Source organism: Arachis hypogaea, chromosome 9 (assembly GCF_003086295.3).
Source record: "Arachis hypogaea cultivar Tifrunner chromosome 9, arahy.Tifrunner.gnm2.J5K5, whole genome shotgun sequence".
Classification (NCBI taxonomy): domain Eukaryota; kingdom Viridiplantae; phylum Streptophyta; class Magnoliopsida; order Fabales; family Fabaceae; genus Arachis; species Arachis hypogaea.
The window spans coordinates 6001968-6024807 of NC_092044.1; the positions used below are offsets into that span (position 1 = coordinate 6001968).

The window sequence follows — 22840 nt, forward strand, 5'->3', positions numbered from 1 at the left end:
GATTGGTTAAAAATAGCTTGAAATGGCTGTTGATGAGATAGAAATGGAAGTGTTAGCAAACGTATGTGTTATAGGTAAGGAATTGTGAATGTGGTGAAAATGAGGTTTTGAAAGTGCTTTTGTAAAAATGATTTTGAGTGAACTTTGAAGGTGAAGAAAGTTGTAAATAGTGACTCTTATGAAGAAAATAAGGATGTTAATGAAGTTTAATGTTAAGGTTTGATACTTGATGATGTATTGATGATAATTGCCATGGCTTATGAATAATGATATCTGAGACACGAGTTTCCCTGGGTAAGAACCGTGGCTCGCCACCACGTGTTCCAGGTTGAATCTCGATACTCTGTTGACCCTACGTCGTAAGGGTGACCGGGCACGTATAAATTCCCGGGTATGGATAGCCCCCATTGAGCGATGATATGATAATTGAATGTGAACTCTATGCATAGACTCTTGGGGATGCGCGACGGGGGACAGTCTAAGGTTTTCGGACTTGTCGGGTTGGCTGGATAACCGACAGATGGGCCCCATCAGCCATAGGACAGGCATGCATCATATGCATTTGTTTGTTTTGATTGCTATGCAGTTCCTGGGTATGCCTAATTGATATATATTACATGCTATTTGTTATACCTGCTATTTGTACTATTTGATCATTACCTGTGCATGAAGTTGTTTGGTTGCTTGTTCTTGTTGATTGAAAATTGAAAATGAAGGATTAACCACATGAACGTATTTCGGTTCGGTGGCTATTGTGATTTCGGTTCGGCGGCTATTGTGATTTCGGTTCGGATTAACCACATGAACGTATTTCGGTTCGGTGGCTATTGTAATTTCGGTTCTATGCATGTATGATTTTCGGTTCAGTGGTTGTTGTTAGGCTAAGTTTGAACTTGAGTAAGTTAGGCAGATTTAGAATACCTACCCCTGTTTATGGCTTCTATTTTAGTGCTTAAGTTGGATAATTGAATAACGGAGTTCTAGGATTGCCTATGGCATTCTCAGGACCGTATTTCTTATGCGCGTGGCACTTTTACCATGCTGAGAACCTCCGGTTCTCATTCCATATTGTACTGTTGTTTTTCAGATGCAGGTCGAGAGGCTCCTCGCTAGGCGTCTGGATTCTGGAAAGCGAAGTAGTTCTTGGGTGTATTTTGGTTTCTATTTGTATATATGTATATATATGTGTAGCTTACTCTCCAAATAACTTATGTATGCTGCTCCTCTTAGAGGTCGAGGGAGAGATAGGAGTTTACTTTGGTATATTTTGGGGACACTTATGTATGTTTATATGTATATATGTATCCTCCGGCCAGCCTTAGCTTCGCAGACTGAGTCAGAGGCTAGTTATGCTGTTCCTTGGCTTTTCTTTATCCCTTCGTTTATTGTTCTATCATATTCCTATTAGTTTTCTTGGCACGCAAGTAATCCTATTCCTTGAGCGTTGCGTTTTTTATTTTGCGATTCTTGTTTACCCACTTTGTTTCAAGGCTCCTAGTATATTATTTTTTTCAGTATTATATGTATATCCTTACTATTAGAGGTCTGTAATACCACACTACCTCTGTTCTATGACTTAAGCGTAAATCATTGTGTAGTAGGGTGTTACATTATGGTATCAGAGCAGTTCGTTCCTATAGAGCCTGAGGACAGACTGATTGTGCTTTTGTGCATTCTCTGTGTATGTGTTTATGTGCTATTAGGATATCTAATTGATATATGTGGCATAAAGGTTCATGAGCATGCATTTGGGACTTAAAGCACTGAACTTGAGATATTGAGACTGATCAACTTGATATCACTTGTTTGGTGTGTATAGGGACCAGATGTCTACTCGCGGACGTGGACGCGGGCGAGGTAGAGGCCGAATAGGCAATGCCATGCCTGAGGCATCAGGAAACACTCCTAATCCTATAGACTTCATGGCCGCATTAGGCAATATGGCAGCAGCAATGCAAGCGACAGCTGAAGCCCTGGGAAACCAAATTAATAATGGAAACAATGGTAACAATGACGAGAATGGTCCAATGTCACTGCATTCCTTCCTGAAGGTTCACCCTCCAACTTTCAGAGGGACCTCGAATCCGACCGATGCTGATAATTGGATACAGGCCATTGAGCGAGCATTACAGGCTCAACAGGTTCCGGATGAGCAATGGGTTGAGTTTGGGACCTACCAGTTGCATGGTGAAGCTCAGCACTGGTGGCAGGGCATGAGGCGCATTCTGAAACCTGATGGGGTTGTGATATCTTGGGAGTTGTTCCGAGATGAATTCTATAAAAAATATTTCCCCACTTCAGTTAGAAATGCCAGAGAACTTGAACTGCTTCAGCTTAAACAGGGGCAGATGACTATCACTGAATATACCAGTAAATTTGAGGAATTGTGCCGCTTCTCACGTATCTGTCAGGGAGCTCCTGAGGACTTTGCTGAGTGGAAATGTATAAAGTATGAAGGAGGCCTTAGGAGTGACATTCAGAGCTTTGTGGCGCCTATGCAGATTCGGGTGTTTTCTGAGCTGGTGAATAGGAGCAGGGTGGCGGAGGAATGTGTCAGAAGAGTTGCAGCAGAAAGAGGGAGTCTGAGGACGCCATTCCAGAGGACCACAGGGAGAAACTTTGCACCCAGAGGCAGACAGTTCAAGCGTGGTGGCTTTGTTCCTCAGAACAATCAGGGGCAAGGCAGCTCCAGGAGGTCTAATACCAGTGCTAATCAGGGAAGGAGACAGGGAAAACAACCACAGCAGGATATGAGTTGCCACAGATGTGGGAAGTATCACTCAGGACCATGCAGGTTTGGGACTGGAGTCTGTTACTCTTGTGGGCAGCCGGGACACTTGGCTAGTAGTTGCCCCGAGAAGAAGGGGTATGAGATAGGCAGGGTGCAGCAACCAGGAAGGGTATACACTACTTCTTCTATAGGCGCTGAGGGGTCAGAGGCATTGATCCGAGGTAAATGTGAGATGGCGGGTAAAACTTTGAATGCTTTGTTTGATTCTGGAGCTTCACATACTTTTATTGCATTTGAGAAGGCTGATGAGCTAGGACTGAAAATAGTAATACTGGGGTATGATTTAAAGGTATATAATGCTACCCACGAGGCTATGGTGACTAGATTAGGGTGCCCCCAAGTTCCTTTTCGAGTACAAGGGCGTGATTTCGTGCATAACTTAATTTGTTTGCCGATGACTGGTCTTGATCTCATTCTGGGATTGGACTGGTTATCCAAGAACCGCGTTCTATTAGATTGCTCGGCGAAAACAGTGTATTTTATGCCTGAAGACATTGAAGGGCCGGTTATAGTGAATAACTACTACTTGAATTCCATGATGGTGAACTGTTCTGGGGCTGAATGTCAGGGGATATTGTTTCTAGCTGCAGGTGTTTCGGGTGATGATCAAGACTTAGAACAAATCCCAGTTGTGTGTGAGTTTCCGGAGGTGTTCCCTGATGATATTGATGAATTTCCACCGAAACGGGAAGTTGAGTTTGCTATTGATTTAGTACCTGGGGCCGGACCAATCTCGAGTGCTCCTTACAGGATGTCGCCTCTGGAGATGGCCGAATTAAAATCTCAACTGGAGGATCTGTTGGGTAAAAATTTTATCCGACCAAGTGTATCTCCGTGGGGTGCGCCAGTATTACTGGTGAAAAAGAAAGATGGAAGCATGCGCTTATGTGTTGACTATAGGCAGCTAAATAAAGTTACAGTGAAGAATAAATATCCGTTGCCAAGAATTGATGACTTGATGGACCAATTACAGGGAGCCGGTGTGTTCTCTAAAATTGATCTACGATCCGGATACCACCGGATAAGGGTCAGAGATGAGGACATTCCCAAAACTGCCTTCAGAACGCGCTATGGTCACTATGAATATACCGTTATGTCTTTCGGACTAACTAACGCTCCGGCGATATTCATGGATTATATGAACAGAATTTTCCATCCATATCTGGATAAGTTTGTTGTTGTGTTTATTGACGACATTCTTATCTATTCTAAGACCGAGGATGAGCATGCAGAACACTTGCGAACAGTGCTACAAATTCTGAAGGATAGGAAGTTGTATGCCAAGCTATCCAAGTGTGAGTTCTGGAAGTCTGAGGTGAAGTTCCTTGGTCATGTGGTGAGTAAGCATGGAATAGCAGTAGATCCTGCTAAGGTTGAGGCGGTGATGAATTGGGAGCGACCAACTTCAGTGACGGAAATCAGGAGTTTCTTAGGTTTGGCGGGTTAATATCGGAGGTTCATTAAAGGGTTTTCACAGCTCGCTTTACCCTTGACTAAGCTAACCAGGAAGGATGTTCCTTTTGTGTGGACTCCTAAGTGCGAGGAGAGTTTCCTTGCCTTAAAGCAGAGATTGACTACCGCCCCTGTATTAGTGTTGCCTGACCCGAGAGAACCATTCGAGGTGTTCTGTGATGCGTCCTTGAAAGGTTTAGGATGCATGTTGATGCAACATCATAAGGTTGTAGCTTATGCCTCACGTCAATTAAGACCTCATGAAAGAAACTATCCAACTCATGATCTGGAACTTGCGGCCATTGTCTTTGCCTTGAAGATTTGGAGGCATTATCTCTATGGAGTGAAATTTCAAGTCTTCTCTGACCATAAGAGTCTAAAGTACCTGTTTGAGCAAAAAGAATTGAATATGCGTCAGAGGAGGTGGATGGAACTTCTAAAGGATTATGACTTCGAGCTAAACTATCATCCGGGAAAGGCGAATGTAGTGGCGGATGCCTTGAGTAGGAAATCCCTATGTGCTGCTTGGATGATGCTAAGAGAGGAAGAGTTGTTGAGAGCCTTCCAAGGATTGAAACTGGGAATCAGAGAGTAGTTTGGGACTTTATGCCTAAGCCAGTTACAGATCTCAAGTGACTTCAAGGCTGAACTGATAAAGGCTCATCAGAATAACCAAGAATTGTATAAGATTTTGCCGGCGATTGAGAAAGGCAAGCAATGGAGAGTGTCAGAAGATAGAGATGGGTTGTGGAGGTTCAAGGGCCGAATAATTGTGCCAGATGTCGAGGATTTGCGACAGAACATTTTGGAGGAAGCACATAAGAGCGGGTTCTCCATTCATCCTGGAAGCACTAAGATGTACCAAGACTTAAAAACGATGTTCTGGTGGCCAGGAATGAAAAATGATGTGGCGTTACATGTTTCTAAATGCCTAACTTGTCAGAAAGTTAAGATTGAACACCAAAAGCCAGCAGGAACCCTTCAACCTTTGGAGATTCCACAGTGGAAATGGGAGAGCATTGCTATGGATTTTGTATTGGGCTTACCAAGAACTCGGACCGGTTGTGATGCTATTTGGGTGATTATAGACCGACTGACCAAGTCAGCTCATTTTCTACCTATTCGGATAAGTTGTTCTATGGAGGAGTTAGCACGCTTATATATAAAGGAGATTGTGAGGTTACATGGCGTACCTTCCACCATTGTATCGGATAGAGATCCTCGCTTTACATCACGGTTCTGGAGTGCTTTTCAGCGAGCTTTTGGCACCCAATTAAGCCTAAGCACTGCCTATCATCCTCAGACGGATGGCCAATCAGAAAGAACAATACAAACCTTGGAAGACATGTTAAGAGCTTGTGTTTTGGATCAACCGATGAGCTGGGATCGGTATATGCCTCTAGTAGAATTTGCTTATAACAATAGCTATCATGCGAGTATTGGAATGGCTCCATATGAGGCTTTGTATGGAAGAAAATGCCAATCTCCATTATGTTGGTACGAAGCAGGAGAAAAGAGCTTGATAGGACCGGAAATGGTAAGTGAAACCACTGAACAAATAAAGAGAATTCGGAGTCGAATGCTTGAAGCTCAAAACCGTCAGAAGAGCTATGCTGACCGAAGACGAAAGCCCTTAGAATTCGAGGAAGGAGAACACGTTTTCTTGAAAGTTACTCCGACCACTGGAATAGGGAGGTCCATCAAAACCAAGAAGTTAAATCCCCGCTACATTGGGCCATTCGAAATCCTGAAGAGAATTGGACCAGTGGCATATAAGATCGCGTTACCACCACATCTTTCGAACCTGCATGACGTGTTCCACGTATCGCAGCTTCGTAAATACACTTTTGATCCTAGTCATGTCCTAGAGCCGGAATCAGTCCAAGTGAGAGAAGACCTGACGCTTCCAGTAACTCCGGTTAGGATTGATGATACCAGCACCAAACATCTCCGCGGAAAGGAAGTTTATTTGGTGAAAGTAGCTTGGAGTCGGGCTGGTATTGAAGAACATACCTGGGAGCTTGAATCAGAGATGCGAAAGGACTACCCACACCTCTTTTCAGGTAATTCCCTCTGAATTTTGAGGACAAAATTCCTAATTAGGTGGGTAGGATGTAAACCCCGCTAAAATCGGTAATTTATTAGTTAATAAATTGAATTTTAGTTAGGAATGCTAAAAATGCAAAACTAATATCAAAATAGGATAGGGCTCGTTGAGACGAAAATTTTGATACCAATTTCGAAAATTTGGTCCAAAAACGGACCGAAAGGGCCAAACCGGTTGAACCGGGGCCCAAACCGGGCCCGTGGGTCCAACCGGACCCAAACACTTAAATGAGGCAGCAGCTCTTTTCTTCCTCACAAGCTGCTGTGATGCCATTACAGCAAGGGAGGGAGAGGAGATTCACAAACCCTCACCATTCCTTCCATCTACCATAACTTTCTCATCCGGGCTCCGATCGCCGCACCGTTTGCGGCCACGCGTCGGGCTCGTCGAGCTCTTCAATTTTATCCAAACAAAACAGTAAGTGAATCGGTTTTTCCTAGCTTCATTTCTGCTGGTATATGAATTTCGAGTTTAAGGTTTGAGAAACTCAAATCCTTTATGATTTTTATGTTTTAGGGGTTCACTAGACTTGATTTCTTGTGGGTATTGCCCAAGGATCAGTGGGTAAAGGTAAGAGATCTCAAACCCTAATAAAACTTCTGAATTTAGGCATTTGGGTATTGAGTTGTTATGTTGGATATGTTAATTGTGGTTTAGGTAATGTGTATGTGAATGTTGATGCTTGTTGGAGGCTTGTTGGTGATCAAGCTTGGTTTGGGGCTGTTTGATTGAGTTTGGAGGGGCTGTAATTTTGAGTTGTGAGGCTGCCTTGGGTGAACTAAGTGATCGGCCAAGGTATGGTTTAAGTTTCGCACGTTTAATATTTACGGTATTGTGAAAACTTAGGTTAGAAGAACCATAGGATAAGTTGAATTGTTAATGGCATTTAATGAGTAGCTTGGTATTGTTGTTAGTATAATTTTTGGTAATCATATATTGGGAATAGGAGGCCTTGAGGTTATTAATTTTATGCCCTTGGACTTGCTTATGAAGGATTGTGTTGGTGTTGGTATAGATTGATGATTATGGTTGATGTTTGTTCTTGAAGAATTGTTATGTGAATTGATGGTTTAATGCATGTATGAGAGTTGATGATGGCATTAATGGATTGGTGATAGGTTGATGGAATATTGTGTGTGAAAGGTTGATATTGCATAAGTGGAATGGTAATTGTGAAGGGTTGTTCATATATATTCACATATGTTTTATGCTAAACGTAATCTATGATTATGGCTTATTGGATTGGTTAAAAATAGCTTGAAATGGCTGTTGATGAGATAGAAATGGAAGTGTTAGCAAACGTATGTGTTATAGGTAAGGAATTGTGAATGTGGTGAAAATGAGGTTTTGAAAGTGCTTTTGTAAAAATGATTTTGAGTGAACTTTGAAGGTGAAGAAAGTTGTAAATAGTGACTCTTATGAAGAAAATAAGGATGTTAATGAAGTTTAATGTTAAGGTTTGATACTTGATGATGTATTGATGATAATTGCCATGGCTTATGAATAATGATATCTGAGACACGAGTTTCCCTGGGTAAGAACCGTGGCTCGCCACCACGTGTTCCAGGTTGAATCTCGATACTCTGTTGACCCTACGTCGTAAGGGTGACCGGGCACGTATAAATTCCCGGGTATGGATAGCCCCCATTGAGCGATGATATGATAATTGAATGTGAACTCTATGCATAGACTCTTGGGGATGCGCGACGGGGGACAGTCTAAGGTTTTCGGACTTGTCGGGTTGGCTGGATAACCGACAGATGGGCCCCATCAGCCATAGGACAGGCATGCATCATATGCATTTGTTTGTTTTGATTGCTATGCAGTTCCTGGGTATGCCTAATTGATATATATTACATGCTATTTGTTATACCTGCTATTTGTACTATTTGATCATTACCTGTGCATGAAGTTGTTTGGTTGCTTGTTCTTGTTGATTGAAAATTGAAAATGAAGGATTAACCACATGAACGTATTTCGGTTCGGTGGCTATTGTGATTTCGGTTCGGCGGCTATTGTGATTTCGGTTCGGATTAACCACATGAACGTATTTCGGTTCGGTGGCTATTGTAATTTCGGTTCTATGCATGTATGATTTTCGGTTCAGTGGTTGTTGTTAGGCTAAGTTTGAACTTGAGTAAGTTAGGCAGATTTAGAATACCTACCCCTGTTTATGGCTTCTATTTTAGTGCTTAAGTTGGATAATTGAATAACGGAGTTCTAGGATTGCCTATGGCATTCTCAGGACCGTATTTCTTATGCGCGTGGCACTTTTACCATGCTGAGAACCTCCGGTTCTCATTCCATATTGTACTGTTGTTTTTCAGATGCAGGTCGAGAGGCTCCTCGCTAGGCGTCTGGATTCTGGAAAGCGAAGTAGTTCTTGGGTGTATTTTGGTTTCTATTTGTATATATGTATATATATGTGTAGCTTACTCTCCAAATAACTTATGTATGCTGCTCCTCTTAGAGGTCGAGGGAGAGATAGGAGTTTACTTTGGTATATTTTGGGGACACTTATGTATGTTTATATGTATATATGTATCCTCTGGCCAGCCTTAGCTTCGCAGACTGAGTCAGAGGCTAGTTATGCTGTTCCTTGGCTTTTCTTTATCCCTTCGTTTATTGTTCTATCATATTCCTATTAGTTTTCTTGGCACGCAAGTAATCCTATTCCTTGAGCGTTGCGTTTTTTATTTTGCGATTCTTGTTTACCCACTTTGTTTCAAGGCTCCTAGTATATTATTTTTTTCAGTATTAAGAAGCAATGACCTTCGTATTCTGAAAAACACTCATGAAAAAGAGTAGTAGCAATGGTTGTCTTGCCAATACCAGCCATACCCCAAATTCCAATCACAAGAACATTCTCTGACTTGAATTTCAATAAGGATTTAACAGAAGTATAATTTCTGTTACAAATAAAGGGGCTTTTGAGTTCATCTCTATAGCAATTGTTATTCAGATTTGAAAAAATTGCTTTCACAATTTCATCGATCAACTCTGCTTCTTGCCTAGCAGGAAATAAAGATTACATTAGAAATAAACAATAGATGCCTAACCAGATAAAGGTGAAAATGAATACATATAATTCCTAATTAGTATATGGACTTGAATGATAACTGATTTCAATGAAAAATCATTATATGTTATTTATTACAAGGCAAGATGAAGCCTTTATTTGTTGGGATTGTTATGGTTAAACCAAATTCTAGATAACCAAAGATCTTATTAGATTTTTCTTTTGGTGAGGTATAATATAAGTGTATGACATTGAAGCTATATATTCGTGTGGTGACGAATGATATTTTTGTTTAAAAAATTAGAGTTTATTACACATTTAATTATTTAAAAAAAAAAGAAGTAAATAGTAAATTACATATATTACTATATTACCCAAAGTACTTTAGAGTTAGTAACAAAAAAAAATTGTTTAAAAGGATACTAACTTTTTCAGTTTAAAAATAATATTTGTTATATATTTATATATTTAACCAATTGAACCACCAAGTAATATTCTGTGATTGCAATTAAAACTAAATTATTCCTGCTGATTTTGCCCCATTCCTCTCGTAAGTGCCACTGCCAATGTTAAGAACAAGAACAAGAATAGAGGAAAAAACAAGGTGCTGATAGGATAAGGATAAAAGATGAGGTGGATGACCATCATTAATTAATGGTGTTTGATTTCAATGCTGAATGGTTCAATTTTTAACGATAAACATAAATTAATGAAATTGAAATTGTAAGCTTCACACGCCTATAAATAGAGAAGCAATATGAGGAACTATACACAGCAATAAAAATTCTCTCTCTCTTATACCATATTCTTTTCTCTCTTTATATTTCTTTATTTTTCATTTGTTACCTCTTCCTTGTTTATTTATTTAGTTATTTTACAACACGTTATCAGCACGAAGCTCTAACGAAAATTTTGGAAGACTACAGGTAACAAATTTTCATTATGTTGAAGCTCTCTCACCTTAAATTTAATACTCTTGATATATTTCGAAATAATTATTTATCATGGATATAGATGCTAAAATCCATCTTGATTCAATGGATCTTGAAGATACTATTAAGGTTGAAAATAATACATCCAAGAAGGATAAAGTCAAATCCATGATTTTCTTTCGTCGTCATCTTGAAGTATGATTGAAAAATGAATATCCCACATTAAAAGATCCTGCAGATCTGTGGAAAGACCTTGAAGAAAGGTACAATCATCAAAAGACGGTGATACTTCCTCAAACCCGATATGTTAGAGAAAATTTTCTCGACCTTCCATGTATTGAATGTGCTCCTGCAGCAGCAGTATCGAGAAACAGAATTTAAAAATATTCTGAGTTAATTTCCTGCTTTCTTGTTGCTGAACGCAACAATGAGTTACTCTTAAAGAATCATGAAGCGCGCCAAGTTGGCGCCGCCCCATTTCCTGAAGTAAATGTGGCAAATCATTACACCATAAGAGGTAAATGACAAGGTTTTAGTAGCGAGAAAAATTATGGAAGGAAAAGAAATTATGTTCACAAAGGATCTCACCAGAAGTTGAATAAAAAAAGAAATAATGGGCAAAATAAATCAATTGAAGATAAATGCTTCCGTTGTAGTGGAAAGGGCCATTGGTCACGTACCTGTCGTACTCCAAGGCACCTAGTTGATCTTTATCAAGCATCCTTGAAAAGGGATGACAAAGAAAAGGAAACAATTTTTGTTTCAAATGATGAAAATTTCACCGCTCATTATGATGTATCTAATTTCTTTAAGGATTATGAAGGAAATATTGGCTATTTGATCAATGATGGAATAGTTTGATATGTCTATGTGTTTGTTAAGTATTCATGTGAATAATTTTGCTGTGCATGTACTTCTACTCATTTTATTATTATTATCATTTGTCTTTGAAGAAAAATGGCAAGGACATATTCTAAAGATATTTGCCTTGCGGATAGTGTAAGTTCGCACACTATTCTTAAAAGTGATATATATCTTACCCATCTTGTGCCAAAAGAAGAGTATGTTAATATTATTATTGGCTCAGGCAATAAGATAGAAGGCTCCGCAAGAGCTATAATTTTGTTTCCTGGAGAAACAAAATTTGTAATAAATAATGCACTATTGTTTACGAAGTCTCTAAGAAACTTGTTGAGTTTTAAAGATATTCGTCGAAATGGATATCATATTGAGACAATGAATTAGGAAAATCATGAGTATTTATGTATTACAACTCATGATTTAAATAAAAAGGTTATATTAGAAAAGTTGCACTCACTTTCATTTGGGTTATATTATACCAAGATTAGTGCAATTGAATCACATGCCTCTGTAAACCAAAAGTTTACTAGCCCAAATGAATTCATAACTTGGCACGACCAATTGGGTCATCCGGGAACAACCATGATGCGAAAAATTATTGAAAACTCCCATGGACATTCACTAAAGAACCAGAAGATTCTTATGGAAAGTTAATTTTAAGGCCATCACCAGTAAAGATTGGATTTGAGTCCCTTGAATTTCTAGAAAGGATTCAAGGTGATACATGTGGACCTAATCATCCACCATTTGGATCTTTTAGATATTTTATAGTCCTGATAGGCGCATCTTCGAGATGGTCACGTGTGTGCTTATTATCTTCTCACAACTTGGCGTTTGCGAGATTACTAGCTCAAATTATTCAATTAAAAGCACAATTTCCAGAAAATCCAATCAAAGTAATTCGTCTTGATAATGCTGGTGAATTTACTTCCCAAGAATTTGACGCTTATTATATGGCTAATGGAATAAGTGTTGAATATCCAGTATCTTATATTCACACACAAAATGGATTAGTAGAATCACTTATTAAGCGCCTCCAATTAATTGCTAGACCCTTATTTATGAGAACAAATCTCCCAACTTTGGTTTGGGGGCATGCTATTTTACATGCCGCATCACTTATTTGTTTGAGGCCAACGAGTTACCATAAGTTCTTTCCTATGCAATTAGCTTTTGGCCAGCAGCCAAATGTTTCCCATTTAAGAATATTTGGGTGTGCGATATATGTTCCCATTACACCACCTAATCGCACCAAAATGGGACCCCAAAGAAAATTGGGGATATATGTTAGATATGATTCTCCCTCTATAGTGAGGTATCTTGAGATACGAACGGGAGATGTATTTAAAGCCCGATTTGTGGATTGTCATTTTGATGAATCAAAATTTCCAATATTAGGGGAGAGAATAAGCTTCCTGAAAAGGAACTTAATTGGAATGCATCATCGTTGATGCATTTAGATCCTCGATCAGGGCAATGTGAACTAGAAGTTCAAAAGATTATACATTTGCAAAGAATAGCAAATGAATTGCCTGATGCATTTTCTGATACAAAGAGGATAACCAAATCTTATATATCAGCAGAAAATGCCCCAATTAGAATTGATGTCCCAGTAGGACAAGTAGCCACTGAAGCAAATTCACGCCAGAAGCATGGCAGGCCTGTCGGTTCTAAAGACAAAAATCTTCAAAAAAGAAAATAGGTAAATACGATTCCTGTTGAAAAAGACATAGTAGAGACACCTGCAGTTGTCCAAAATTCTGATATGATTTTAACGTCAGAAGACGTTCAGGTACCTGAAAATTGTGAAAATGACGAGATCTCGATAAATTATGTCTTTACAGGAAAGAAATGGGACCGAAATAAGACAATTGTCAATGAAATATTTGCATATAATGTGGCATTAAATATCATGCATGAAAGTAAGGATCTTGAGCCAAGATCAGTCGAAGAATGTCGACAAAGGATTGATTGGCCAAAATAGAAAGAAGCCATGAAGGTTGAGTTAGACTCACTTGCAAAACGTGAAGTTTTTGGACCTGTAGTCCGTACACCAAAAGATGTAAAACATGTTGGATACCGGTGGGTATTTGTGAGAAAATGAAATGAGAAAAATGAAGTTCTGCGCTACAAAGTTCGACTTGTGGCACAAGGTTTTTCACAAAGGCCCGGTATAGATTATGAAGAAAAATATTCCCCTGTAGTGGATGAGATAACATTGCGTTATTTGGTCAGTTTATCTGCATATCATAAACTGCATATGCATTTAATGGATGTGGTAACAGCCTATTTGTACGGCTCATTAGATCGTGATATCTATATGAAAGTCCCTGAAAGATTAAAGATATCTAAACCATCCAATGAATATTCGCAAGGGTTATACTCAGTCAAATTGCAAAGATCTTTATATGGTCTGAAGCAATCTGGACGAATGTGGTATAATCGTCTTACTGAGTATCTGACCAAAAATGGATTCAAGAATGATGATATCTGTCCATGTGTTTTCATAAAGAAAACTGCATCTGGATTCATTATAATTGCTGTGTACGTTGATGATTTAAATATCATTGGAACTCCTGAAGAGATTCCAACAATTATAAAAACTCTAAAAGAAGAGTTTGAGATGAAAGATCTTGGAAGGACTAAATTTTGTCTCAGCCTGCAGATCTTTATTCATCAAACAACATACACAGAGAAGATCTTGAAAAGATTTTATATGGATAAGTCACATCCCTTGAGTACCCCAATAATCGTAAGATTTTTGGATGTGAAAAAGGATCAATTCCGTCCTAAAGAAAAGAATGAAGATATCCTTGGTCCTGAAGTACCATATCTTAGTACCATTGGAGCGTTAATGTATCTTGCTAATAATACGCGACCTGACATATCATTCGCGGTGAATTTACTAGCAAGGTATAGTTCCTCTCCAACCAGAAGACATTGGAGTGGAATCAAGCAAATCTTTCGATATCTTTATGGGACGGTTGATATGGGATTGCTTTATCCCTATGGATCCAATTCACAACTAGTTGGCTATACAGCTTGTCTGATCCACACAAAGGGAGATCTCAAACAGGATACCTGTTCACATATGGTAGTACAGCTATCCCATGGAGGTCCACGAAACAGACGATTGCAGCAACATCCTCTAATCATGCTGAAATACTAGTGATACATGAAGCTAGTCGCGAGTGTTTTTGGCTGAGGGGTGTGATCCAATATATTCTGTCATCATGTGGACTGATTGATCAGAAAATAGCTCCAACTGTCATGTTTGAAGATAATACAGCATGTATTGCTCAACTTAAAGGCGGATATATTAAAGGTGATAAAACAAAGCATATTTCTCCCAAATTCTTCTTCACTCATGATCTTCAAAATCAAGGGACAATTGATATCCAATAGATCCGCTCAAGTGATAATCTGGCAGATTTATTCACAAAGTCACTCCCCAAATCTTCTTTGAATGATTGGTACATCAGATTGGGATGCGCCGATTTCAAGATATAAAATAATGTCGACAAGAGGGGGAGACTGTACTCTTTTTTCCTTGGTCAGGGTTTTTTCCATTGGGTTTTTCTTGACAAAATTTTTAATGAGTAGACAAAAAATAATAAATAAAAATTTGATAATGCTTAAAATGGTATAAGTAGACAAAATTATCCTTAGATAATAAATTTTCATAATTTAATTTCTTAGCACAACTAAATTAAGAGTGTTATTGATAAAACTAAGTGTTCATTTAGGTTGATTTTTTAAGTGAAAAGGTATTGTTTTAAAATAAAGTATTTTTATTTAATTTTAAAACTATTTGGATACTACGTATTTTAAGAAAAGTACCTTTGTTAAAAAAATAACAAGGGTATTTTTTTAAAAATAAATTATTTGTTTATTCTAAAAGTTAATAATATTTTGTTTAAAAAAATAAAAAAATTTTAAAAAATATTTTTAATATTTAAAAATTCTTTTTTAACAATCTATCTAATAAACATAAAAAAAAACATTTTTCTATTAAAAAAAGATCGTTTTAAAATAGATAAAAAAAATTTTCTAAAAGTCAATCCAATTAGAAAAACAATTATTTTGAAATATCAATTTTTTTACAAATATTTTATGATATATATATATATATATATATATGAAGATTATTAAAACTTACATTCATACATGTAAAACTCTTACTTTTAAAATATATCTAAAGAGTCAAATATATAAATTTAAATAATACGATGTATCAATATTTTATATCAAATATAATATAAAAATTCAATTTTAACTCAATCTCAATTTTAATCTTTCAATCTCAGAATTCCTTTCAAACGCAACCTAAAATAAAAATTGTAATAGTAATATAAAAAAGTTGAGTATTGCTATAGAGCTAATGGTGTAAATGTACAATATGTACAATATGTACAATGGGCTAATATGAACATCACCCATACTATCGAAATAACCATCCAGGTAGCAGGAATAATAAACATCTCATGTCATAAAATGACTCATCCCAAAATTTACTTAATATATTAAAATTGGGTTTTCTCCCAACTAATGAAAGTGAGGTGTCGATTCCTCATGAATCTATTTTTCTGCCAAAATAAATGCACTATTTTCTCTTCTAAGTTTATTTTATAAAAATATCTTTATTATAATTATACTATAATTAGCATTTAAGTAATAATACATAATTATACTAATTTAGAAAAGTATCTTTATTATAGTTATATAAAATTAATATTTAATGCATTATTAAACTACTTATCAATTATTAATCAAAAATATTTTTAATCATTTTAATAATAATAATAATAATAATAATAATAATAATTATATGATAATGGTACCGGTTATTAATAACTAATTTATATTTCTCTAAATAAATTTTATTTTAGAAAAATATTTTTATTATAATTATAATACAATATTACAATTAATATTTAATGAATAATGTATAATTATACTAATTTAAGAAAATATTTTTATTATTTATCTATCTATTATATCTATTATATCTATCTATCTATTCTATTATATAAAAATCGGATTTTTGTACTTAATGATGGAGCTGATGTGGCATGTTCTTAGGGTGTTTCCTAATTTATTTCATTTAATTCATTAAAGCAAATCAATTATAATTAATTAATTATATCAATTACTTAATTTGATTAGACATTCAAATATAACGATTTATTATAATTTATATAAATTGATTAATTATAATTAATTATATCAATTAATTAATTTGGTTAATTATATTAATTATTTGATTTGATTAGAGTAAATATCAAATTATTTGATAAATAATAAATATAATAACGAAATATATGAATTAATTTAATTAGTTTATTTTTTTAACACCATCTGTTTATACAAGATCAAATTTTTGTACTCATTCGCTCTCTTTTCTCTCTCTCTCTCTCTTCCTCCCTCCCTCCCTCCCTCCCTCTCGTGTTTAGGATACAATTTTTGTAATTTTTGTAATTTTTATTTTTTTTCTTTATTTATACATTTTTTTATATTTTTTTAAATCTTTTTGTTTATTTTAATTGCTTATTATATATATATATATATATATATATATATATATATATATATATATATATATATATATATAGTCCTTTTTGTGATTCACAATTAATATATACATTGTTTGTGTATGTGGTTTATATGTTAATGTTTTTATTGATTATCTTTATTATTATTATTTTGTGTGTCTCTTTGTTGCTATTTATTTTAATTATATTTATTGATTTCTCTGTATTGATGCTCTTTTTATTTGAAATATCATAACAATTTAGAGTGTATGTTGTGACTCATGTGATATTCGTTAATTTAGTGTATTTTTTTAGATGGTTTATGTTATAATGTATTTAAAGAGTTGACTTAAAATTATAATATGATATATAAATTTATAATATGATTTATAGTATGCTAAAATATTAGGACATTATCATATAGATATTTTTTATTTGTCCACTAGATTCAACTATATAGAATTTTGAAAATTATGCAATTATGTAATTAGTTATTTTTTCATATAATTATTGTATTGATCATTTCCATTAGCGAGACTATTTTCATTATTAATATTTATAAATATATGCTATTATTTGTATAACTGATTGAATCATCTTATTCGTTTAAATTTAATTCTATTGAATTAATTATTCAAGGTGTCATCGCTATTTCTATTTTTAAAGAATTTTTTAATATTATTTAACAATTCTAATAACATAATAACAATTAGAAAAGACAGAAAAAAATTTTAATGTGAAAATAAAACAAAAAGAATAAATTTATTTAATAATTTTTTCAGGATATATATATATATATATTTATTTATTTATTTATAGATAATTATTGTAAGGTATAAAAAATTATTAAATTATAACAATAATTATTAAGGATAAATTATTACTATAATTAAAAATAATATCAATTTAAATGATATACAAATAAACCATACCAAACATAACAATTTAAAAGGATTATTTTTGAAATAATATAATTTATGATATTTAATTTTTTTTCTATTTATTAAAAAAAACATAATTACTTAACGATATTTATTTTTTAAATTCATTATGTATGTAATTTTATTCTTCTTTTTTTTTGACAAAATTTTACTCATGATGGTAATTCTTCTAATGATGTAAATGCAGATAATTATATTTTTACTTTTTGATATAATCGATATATTATTAATAATGAATAGTAATTAACCTCTCATATTTTTAATCAAAGCATTTTAACGATAGTTTTTATTTATAGATATTAATGGATGATTTTTTTAAAATAAAATGCATTATAATTTTAGGTTATTTCATAATTAACAATAATACTTAATTATTTCTTTAAAAATAAATTGTATTATAATTTTAGGTTATTTCACAATAATAATTAATGTTCATAATATTTAATTATTCTAAATTTTTTTTATTTTCTATCATTAGTAGTTAATCCCAAATTAAAAAGATTATTTTAAATTATTGAATAGTTCAAGTATAACCGGAGTTAATTTAGTTTATTTGTTTATTAATATAATTGATTGAAAGTATAAATGATAAATAAGACAAGCAAATGATTAGAAAAATATGATGTTAGTAATTACTTAAAATAGATAACAAAATAAGTTATAGGGTATTACTTTATTTAAATTATTAATAATTAAAAGAATAAAAGGTCAATAATTATTTTTAAAATAGACAATAAATTTAGTTTTTAGTACTAATTTATTTGAGTTGTTAATAAAATTTTATAATTTTCAGATTTATATCTACTTAATTTATGTATTTTATTTTATTCTACTTTAATAAAAAATTGAGACGTGCATTTTTAATTATTTATTTAGAAAATATAGCGAAATGAGTTATATCAATTATAATTAATTATCGATAATTGATACCAATTAATTGATTGTATTCATTTGTAAGATGAATAACATATAATAAATATTGTGAAATTAATTATAATAAATTAATAATTAATAAATAAAAAACTAAAATGGACTTTTTATTGCTTTTTAATGGCTACACGTTTTTATAATTTCACTTTTCCTTTATCTCTTCCTTTTACATTTAGTTCTTTTGATTTATTAAACTAAATCAATTATACTAATTATTTATATTAACTAATTAAGTATTTTTTTAATGGGTTATTATAACTGTGCCTTTAGACCATAGATTAAAAATATTATAAAAAAATATTTTATAAAAATTGTTGAAAAATAAATATTTTTAAAATATGTCCTTAAGACACAAATTAACTAAATTATTTTTCAATTTAATGTGTTTGATTCATTCAATTGTATTAATTATAACTAATAAATTATGTAATTTGATTTGATTAGGATAAATATTTCATTATTTAATATTTTATTTGATTCATTAAATTACATTAATCATAACTTCAAATATTTAATTTAATTAGAGTAAATATCAAATTATTTTAAATTTTGTTTGATTCATTAAACCAAATTAATTATAACTAATTTATTATTTAATTTAATCGAGATAGATATTAAATTATTTAATAAATAATATATAAAGCAAAAAAATAAATGAAATCAATTAATTTAATTTATTATCTTATTATTTTATATATTTCTTTTTTTTTCTCTATTCTATACTTCACGTAATTTATAATTTATAATTTTTGTTTTTTTATCTTAATTTTTTATGATTTTATTTTATATTAATTCTTTTCTATTAATTTTGATTAATAATTCTTAAGAGTATTATTATTTTATTTAAAGGTAATTTAATTTTTTTGTAATATTTTTATAAAAGTTGATTAATAGGTTATTTTTTAAAATATTTTTTTTGAAATTTTTTTAATAAGATCATATTTTAATTTTTCTCTTTTGTCCTTTGAATTAATTAATTATATTAACATTCTATTACAATACATTTTTTATCTACTCCACACATTATCTTTTTTTATCTTCTTTTATTTTTTTAATTGTTCTTTTTATTTTATTTTTAATTATTTATTTTACTTTTACTTCTCATATATAAATTTATTATAATTTATGACAGGTTCTTTTTGAATTTAAGTGATTTTTTAGATTATATTTTACCATTGATGCTTTTATTTTGTTTAGTATGTTTTTTTAGTCTGTGTTTAATATAATAATATATAAATATCTATTCTATTATATAAAAATTAAATTTATGCACTTAATGATAAAATTGTCATGGCATCATTGACATGTTTGATGTTTTTCGATTTATTTTTTTTAACTCATTAAATTCAATTTATTATAATAAATTAATTATATCAACTAATTGATTTGGTTAATTATTTAAACATCATACAATTTATTATAATTTCCATCAATCAATTAATTGTAATTCAAATTGAATGATTATTTTGTTACGCAATTATTATTTTCTAATCTATTTATGGATAATACATATATTAATTATAATCGTAAATTAAACTATTTTACATTAAATAACTTATATAATGTTCATCTCATTTATTATCATAAATGTTAAATTAAATAAGTCATTATTACTTTTGATTTAGAATTAAATGAGAATAAAATTATAGATACTATTTTATTTGGCTTTTAGGGTTTAATGGGTGTCACATTTAAATATAAATAGTGACATCCGAATTTTGGTCTCCAACACATCAAAACTACATCCATAACTCTTTTTCCATAAAAGGAATTGCGATTCAACATACAGGAGGTTTTCAAAGAACAAGGGAATGGTTTGAATTTGCACGAATTCTAAATGTTGTTACGAGAATGACTCTAATTAATACGTGTCTAAGGACTAGAATAGATTAAATATATTTAAGTAATTTATTTCTAATATTGGTATTTGATTAAATTAGTTTTAGAGAAATTTAAATTGTTGACTCAATTTATATATTACGACTATTTTTTTGAATATATTATTTTTATATTTTTTAATATAAAAGTTCTTTTTTTCTGATTTTTAAGTTTATTTTCTTTCTTGGAAATATGTATCACTTTTTTTTTCATTTTATATTTTAAATTAATAATGTAATTATTAAGAAAAACGTATTTAAAAAAATATATTAAAACATCACTATTTAAAAAAATACATGAAAAAAAGAAAAATTAAAAATTAAACATCACTATTAAAAAAAAACTATTAATATGCGTATAAATGGAGTTGGGATTGAAGAATATATATGGATATAAAAAATAAAAAATTATTACACGATTGTAGAATAAAAAATAATTATATATATAAAACAAAATAATTATAACAAAATATAATTAGTATATGTGATTTAAATGTTTTTAATAACCGATAACATAGAGTTTAACAATAAATATATATATATATATATATATATATATATATATATATATATATATATATATATAACAAAATTAATATATAAGGTTATGGGATGTCCCATCCAAATTTGACAAGAACAAGATGACTTACATAGAAATGGTTCTCATGGATAATAAGGTAAATTGATTATTTTCAATGATTCTTTCAAGTGATACTAGGTCCATTTTATAAATATTTTTTGTTCATATTTTAAGTTTATTTGATAAGTAAACCCTTGCACGAATTAAAGATAGTGCGATTTTATAGATTTATAAGTGCTAATAGCCTTTATATTTAATTTGATTTATAGTGTGATAATAACCAATATATTTGTTAGTAGATTTAACTATTACTATATTATTTATGATCACATTCAGTATATACGTCTGATTTATTGAAAAAAGTAGATTATTAAAACCGATTAATAACCATTTTAGAATTAATCCAATTAACATTAGAATAAAAAAATAATGCATAACATGTTACTTTTTTATTAATCAAATTATTATAATTCAAATTAATTTTAAAAAAATAATTTAAAATTATAGTTTCAATCTTATCACGTACATGACACGGGTAATTACACTTGTTTTAAGCTGATTTTGGGTTTACCAAATATGAAACTCTTGACCTTTCGGATTTAGAGTTCTTATACCATGTCATGAAACCACTCATTCCAAAAAGTTAATTTGACATGAAAAGGTAACACTAATAGTATATTTCAAATACTAAATAAACCTCAATTATACACATTGTACAAAATTTTCATTGACTCCTTATACTTTTTCAAAAAAATTTTAATTCTTCAACTAAATTTTGGTAAAATCTCATCAAGGATATTATCCATTTATCAAAATCTTATTCAAGCATTTATCTCTATATTTTTTTAAATCCTAATATATTGTTGTTGAAATTTAAGAATGTTGGAGTGGTTTACCTGTGGTAATCGCAATGGAAGCCAGAAAGATTGGCAGCTTCAGTGAGTGCAGTCCTCCATTGCTGCACTTCTTTACGGTCGGTGGATCTCTGGTGTTCAGCGAATACTTTCTGGTAACTTCCAGTCTGCTTGCGAACATGTGTGGGTTCTATTCTGTAGAAAACTGGAATCACAATCACATTTTCATTCTTCTTCTTGCATTCCATGATCTCCACCAGCTCTCTCAAGCACCACTTTGAGGAAGCATAATTCTCAGAGAAGATAACAAGAAACAAGTTTGAGTCTCTGATGGCCTCAACAAGTTCGTTCCAGATGGCTCCTCCTTTCTGGATTCTGTAATCTATGAACGTCTCAATCTGGTTTCTGCGGAGAGCCGAATGAAGATGGCTGGTGAAGCTGTTACGCGTGTCCTCGCCTCTGAAGCTGATAAAGACATCGTATTGACGAGTGACAGATATTTGAGAATAAGAAGAAGAAGAAGAAGCAACAACTGAAAGTGCCATGCCTCTATGATGTGGGGAATGAATCAGCAGTAGTTAATAAGAAAGGAAATACTTTGTTCTATCTATCTCATCTCACATATGCTATATTGTCTACACATATTCACCAAATGCAAATAATAATAATGATATCTTGTATTAATCTGTGGACTATATATGCGATGAAGACCTGGTCTACGTCAACGAAGAAATTACCATGTGAGTGGCTTTACAAAGATCAGAAAGCAATTGCAGTGCAGTTGTCGACAATGTCAGAGGAATCCATCCTTTCAATTTCCGCGTGGGTCCAAAAAAAGATTACTATCTTTATTGTAACAACCGTAATTGGGGACTTAGCGGGGAGAATAAAGATGATTAAAATGATTATCGGTGAATAGAGGATTGTATGTATTGCTTTTCAAAATTAAAATATTTAATTAATGT

The 22840-nt window shown here is 32.4% G+C and overlaps 2 protein-coding genes, 1 long non-coding RNA gene and 1 pseudogene across 5 annotated transcripts; 3 read left to right on the top strand and 1 right to left on the bottom strand.

The window, feature by feature from the left end:
- The first annotated feature begins 1826 nt into the window (after positions 1 to 1826).
- Positions 1827 to 4838, top strand: LOC112708782 (uncharacterized; annotated as a pseudogene).
- Positions 4839 to 5777: 939 nt separating this feature from the next.
- On the top strand, positions 5778 to 6877 carry LOC112710126 (uncharacterized). The gene is made up of 2 exons (XM_072201929.1): positions 5778 to 6240; positions 6867 to 6877. The coding sequence occupies exons 1-2, from the start codon at positions 5778 to 5780 to the stop codon at positions 6875 to 6877; spliced, it is 474 nt and encodes a 157-aa protein (XP_072058030.1).
- Positions 6878 to 7007: 130 nt separating this feature from the next.
- Positions 7008 to 8963, top strand: LOC140175264 (uncharacterized). Its single transcript, XR_011865296.1, has 2 exons — positions 7008 to 7145; positions 8678 to 8963. It is a non-coding gene; the product is annotated as an uncharacterized lncRNA (long non-coding RNA).
- Positions 8964 to 9069: 106 nt separating this feature from the next.
- Positions 9070 to 22539, bottom strand: LOC112710125 (disease resistance protein RPV1). 3 transcript variants are annotated; one of them, XM_025762241.3, is made up of 2 exons: positions 21918 to 22539; positions 9070 to 9361 (listed from the first exon to the last, which is right to left on the bottom strand). In XM_025762241.3, exons 1-2 carry the CDS (start codon positions 22418 to 22420, stop codon positions 9085 to 9087), a joined length of 780 nt encoding a protein of 259 aa, XP_025618026.1. In that variant the 5' UTR covers positions 22421 to 22539; the 3' UTR covers positions 9070 to 9084. The 3 variants fall into 3 exon arrangements, with proteins under 3 accessions (XP_025618026.1, XP_072058468.1, XP_072058469.1); XM_072202367.1 differs by lacking the exon at positions 9070 to 9361 and adding an exon at positions 10331 to 10650 and having other exon boundaries at positions 21918 to 22533; XM_072202368.1 differs by lacking the exon at positions 9070 to 9361 and adding an exon at positions 12822 to 12958 and having other exon boundaries at positions 21918 to 22532.
- Positions 22540 to 22840: the final 301 nt, after the last annotated feature.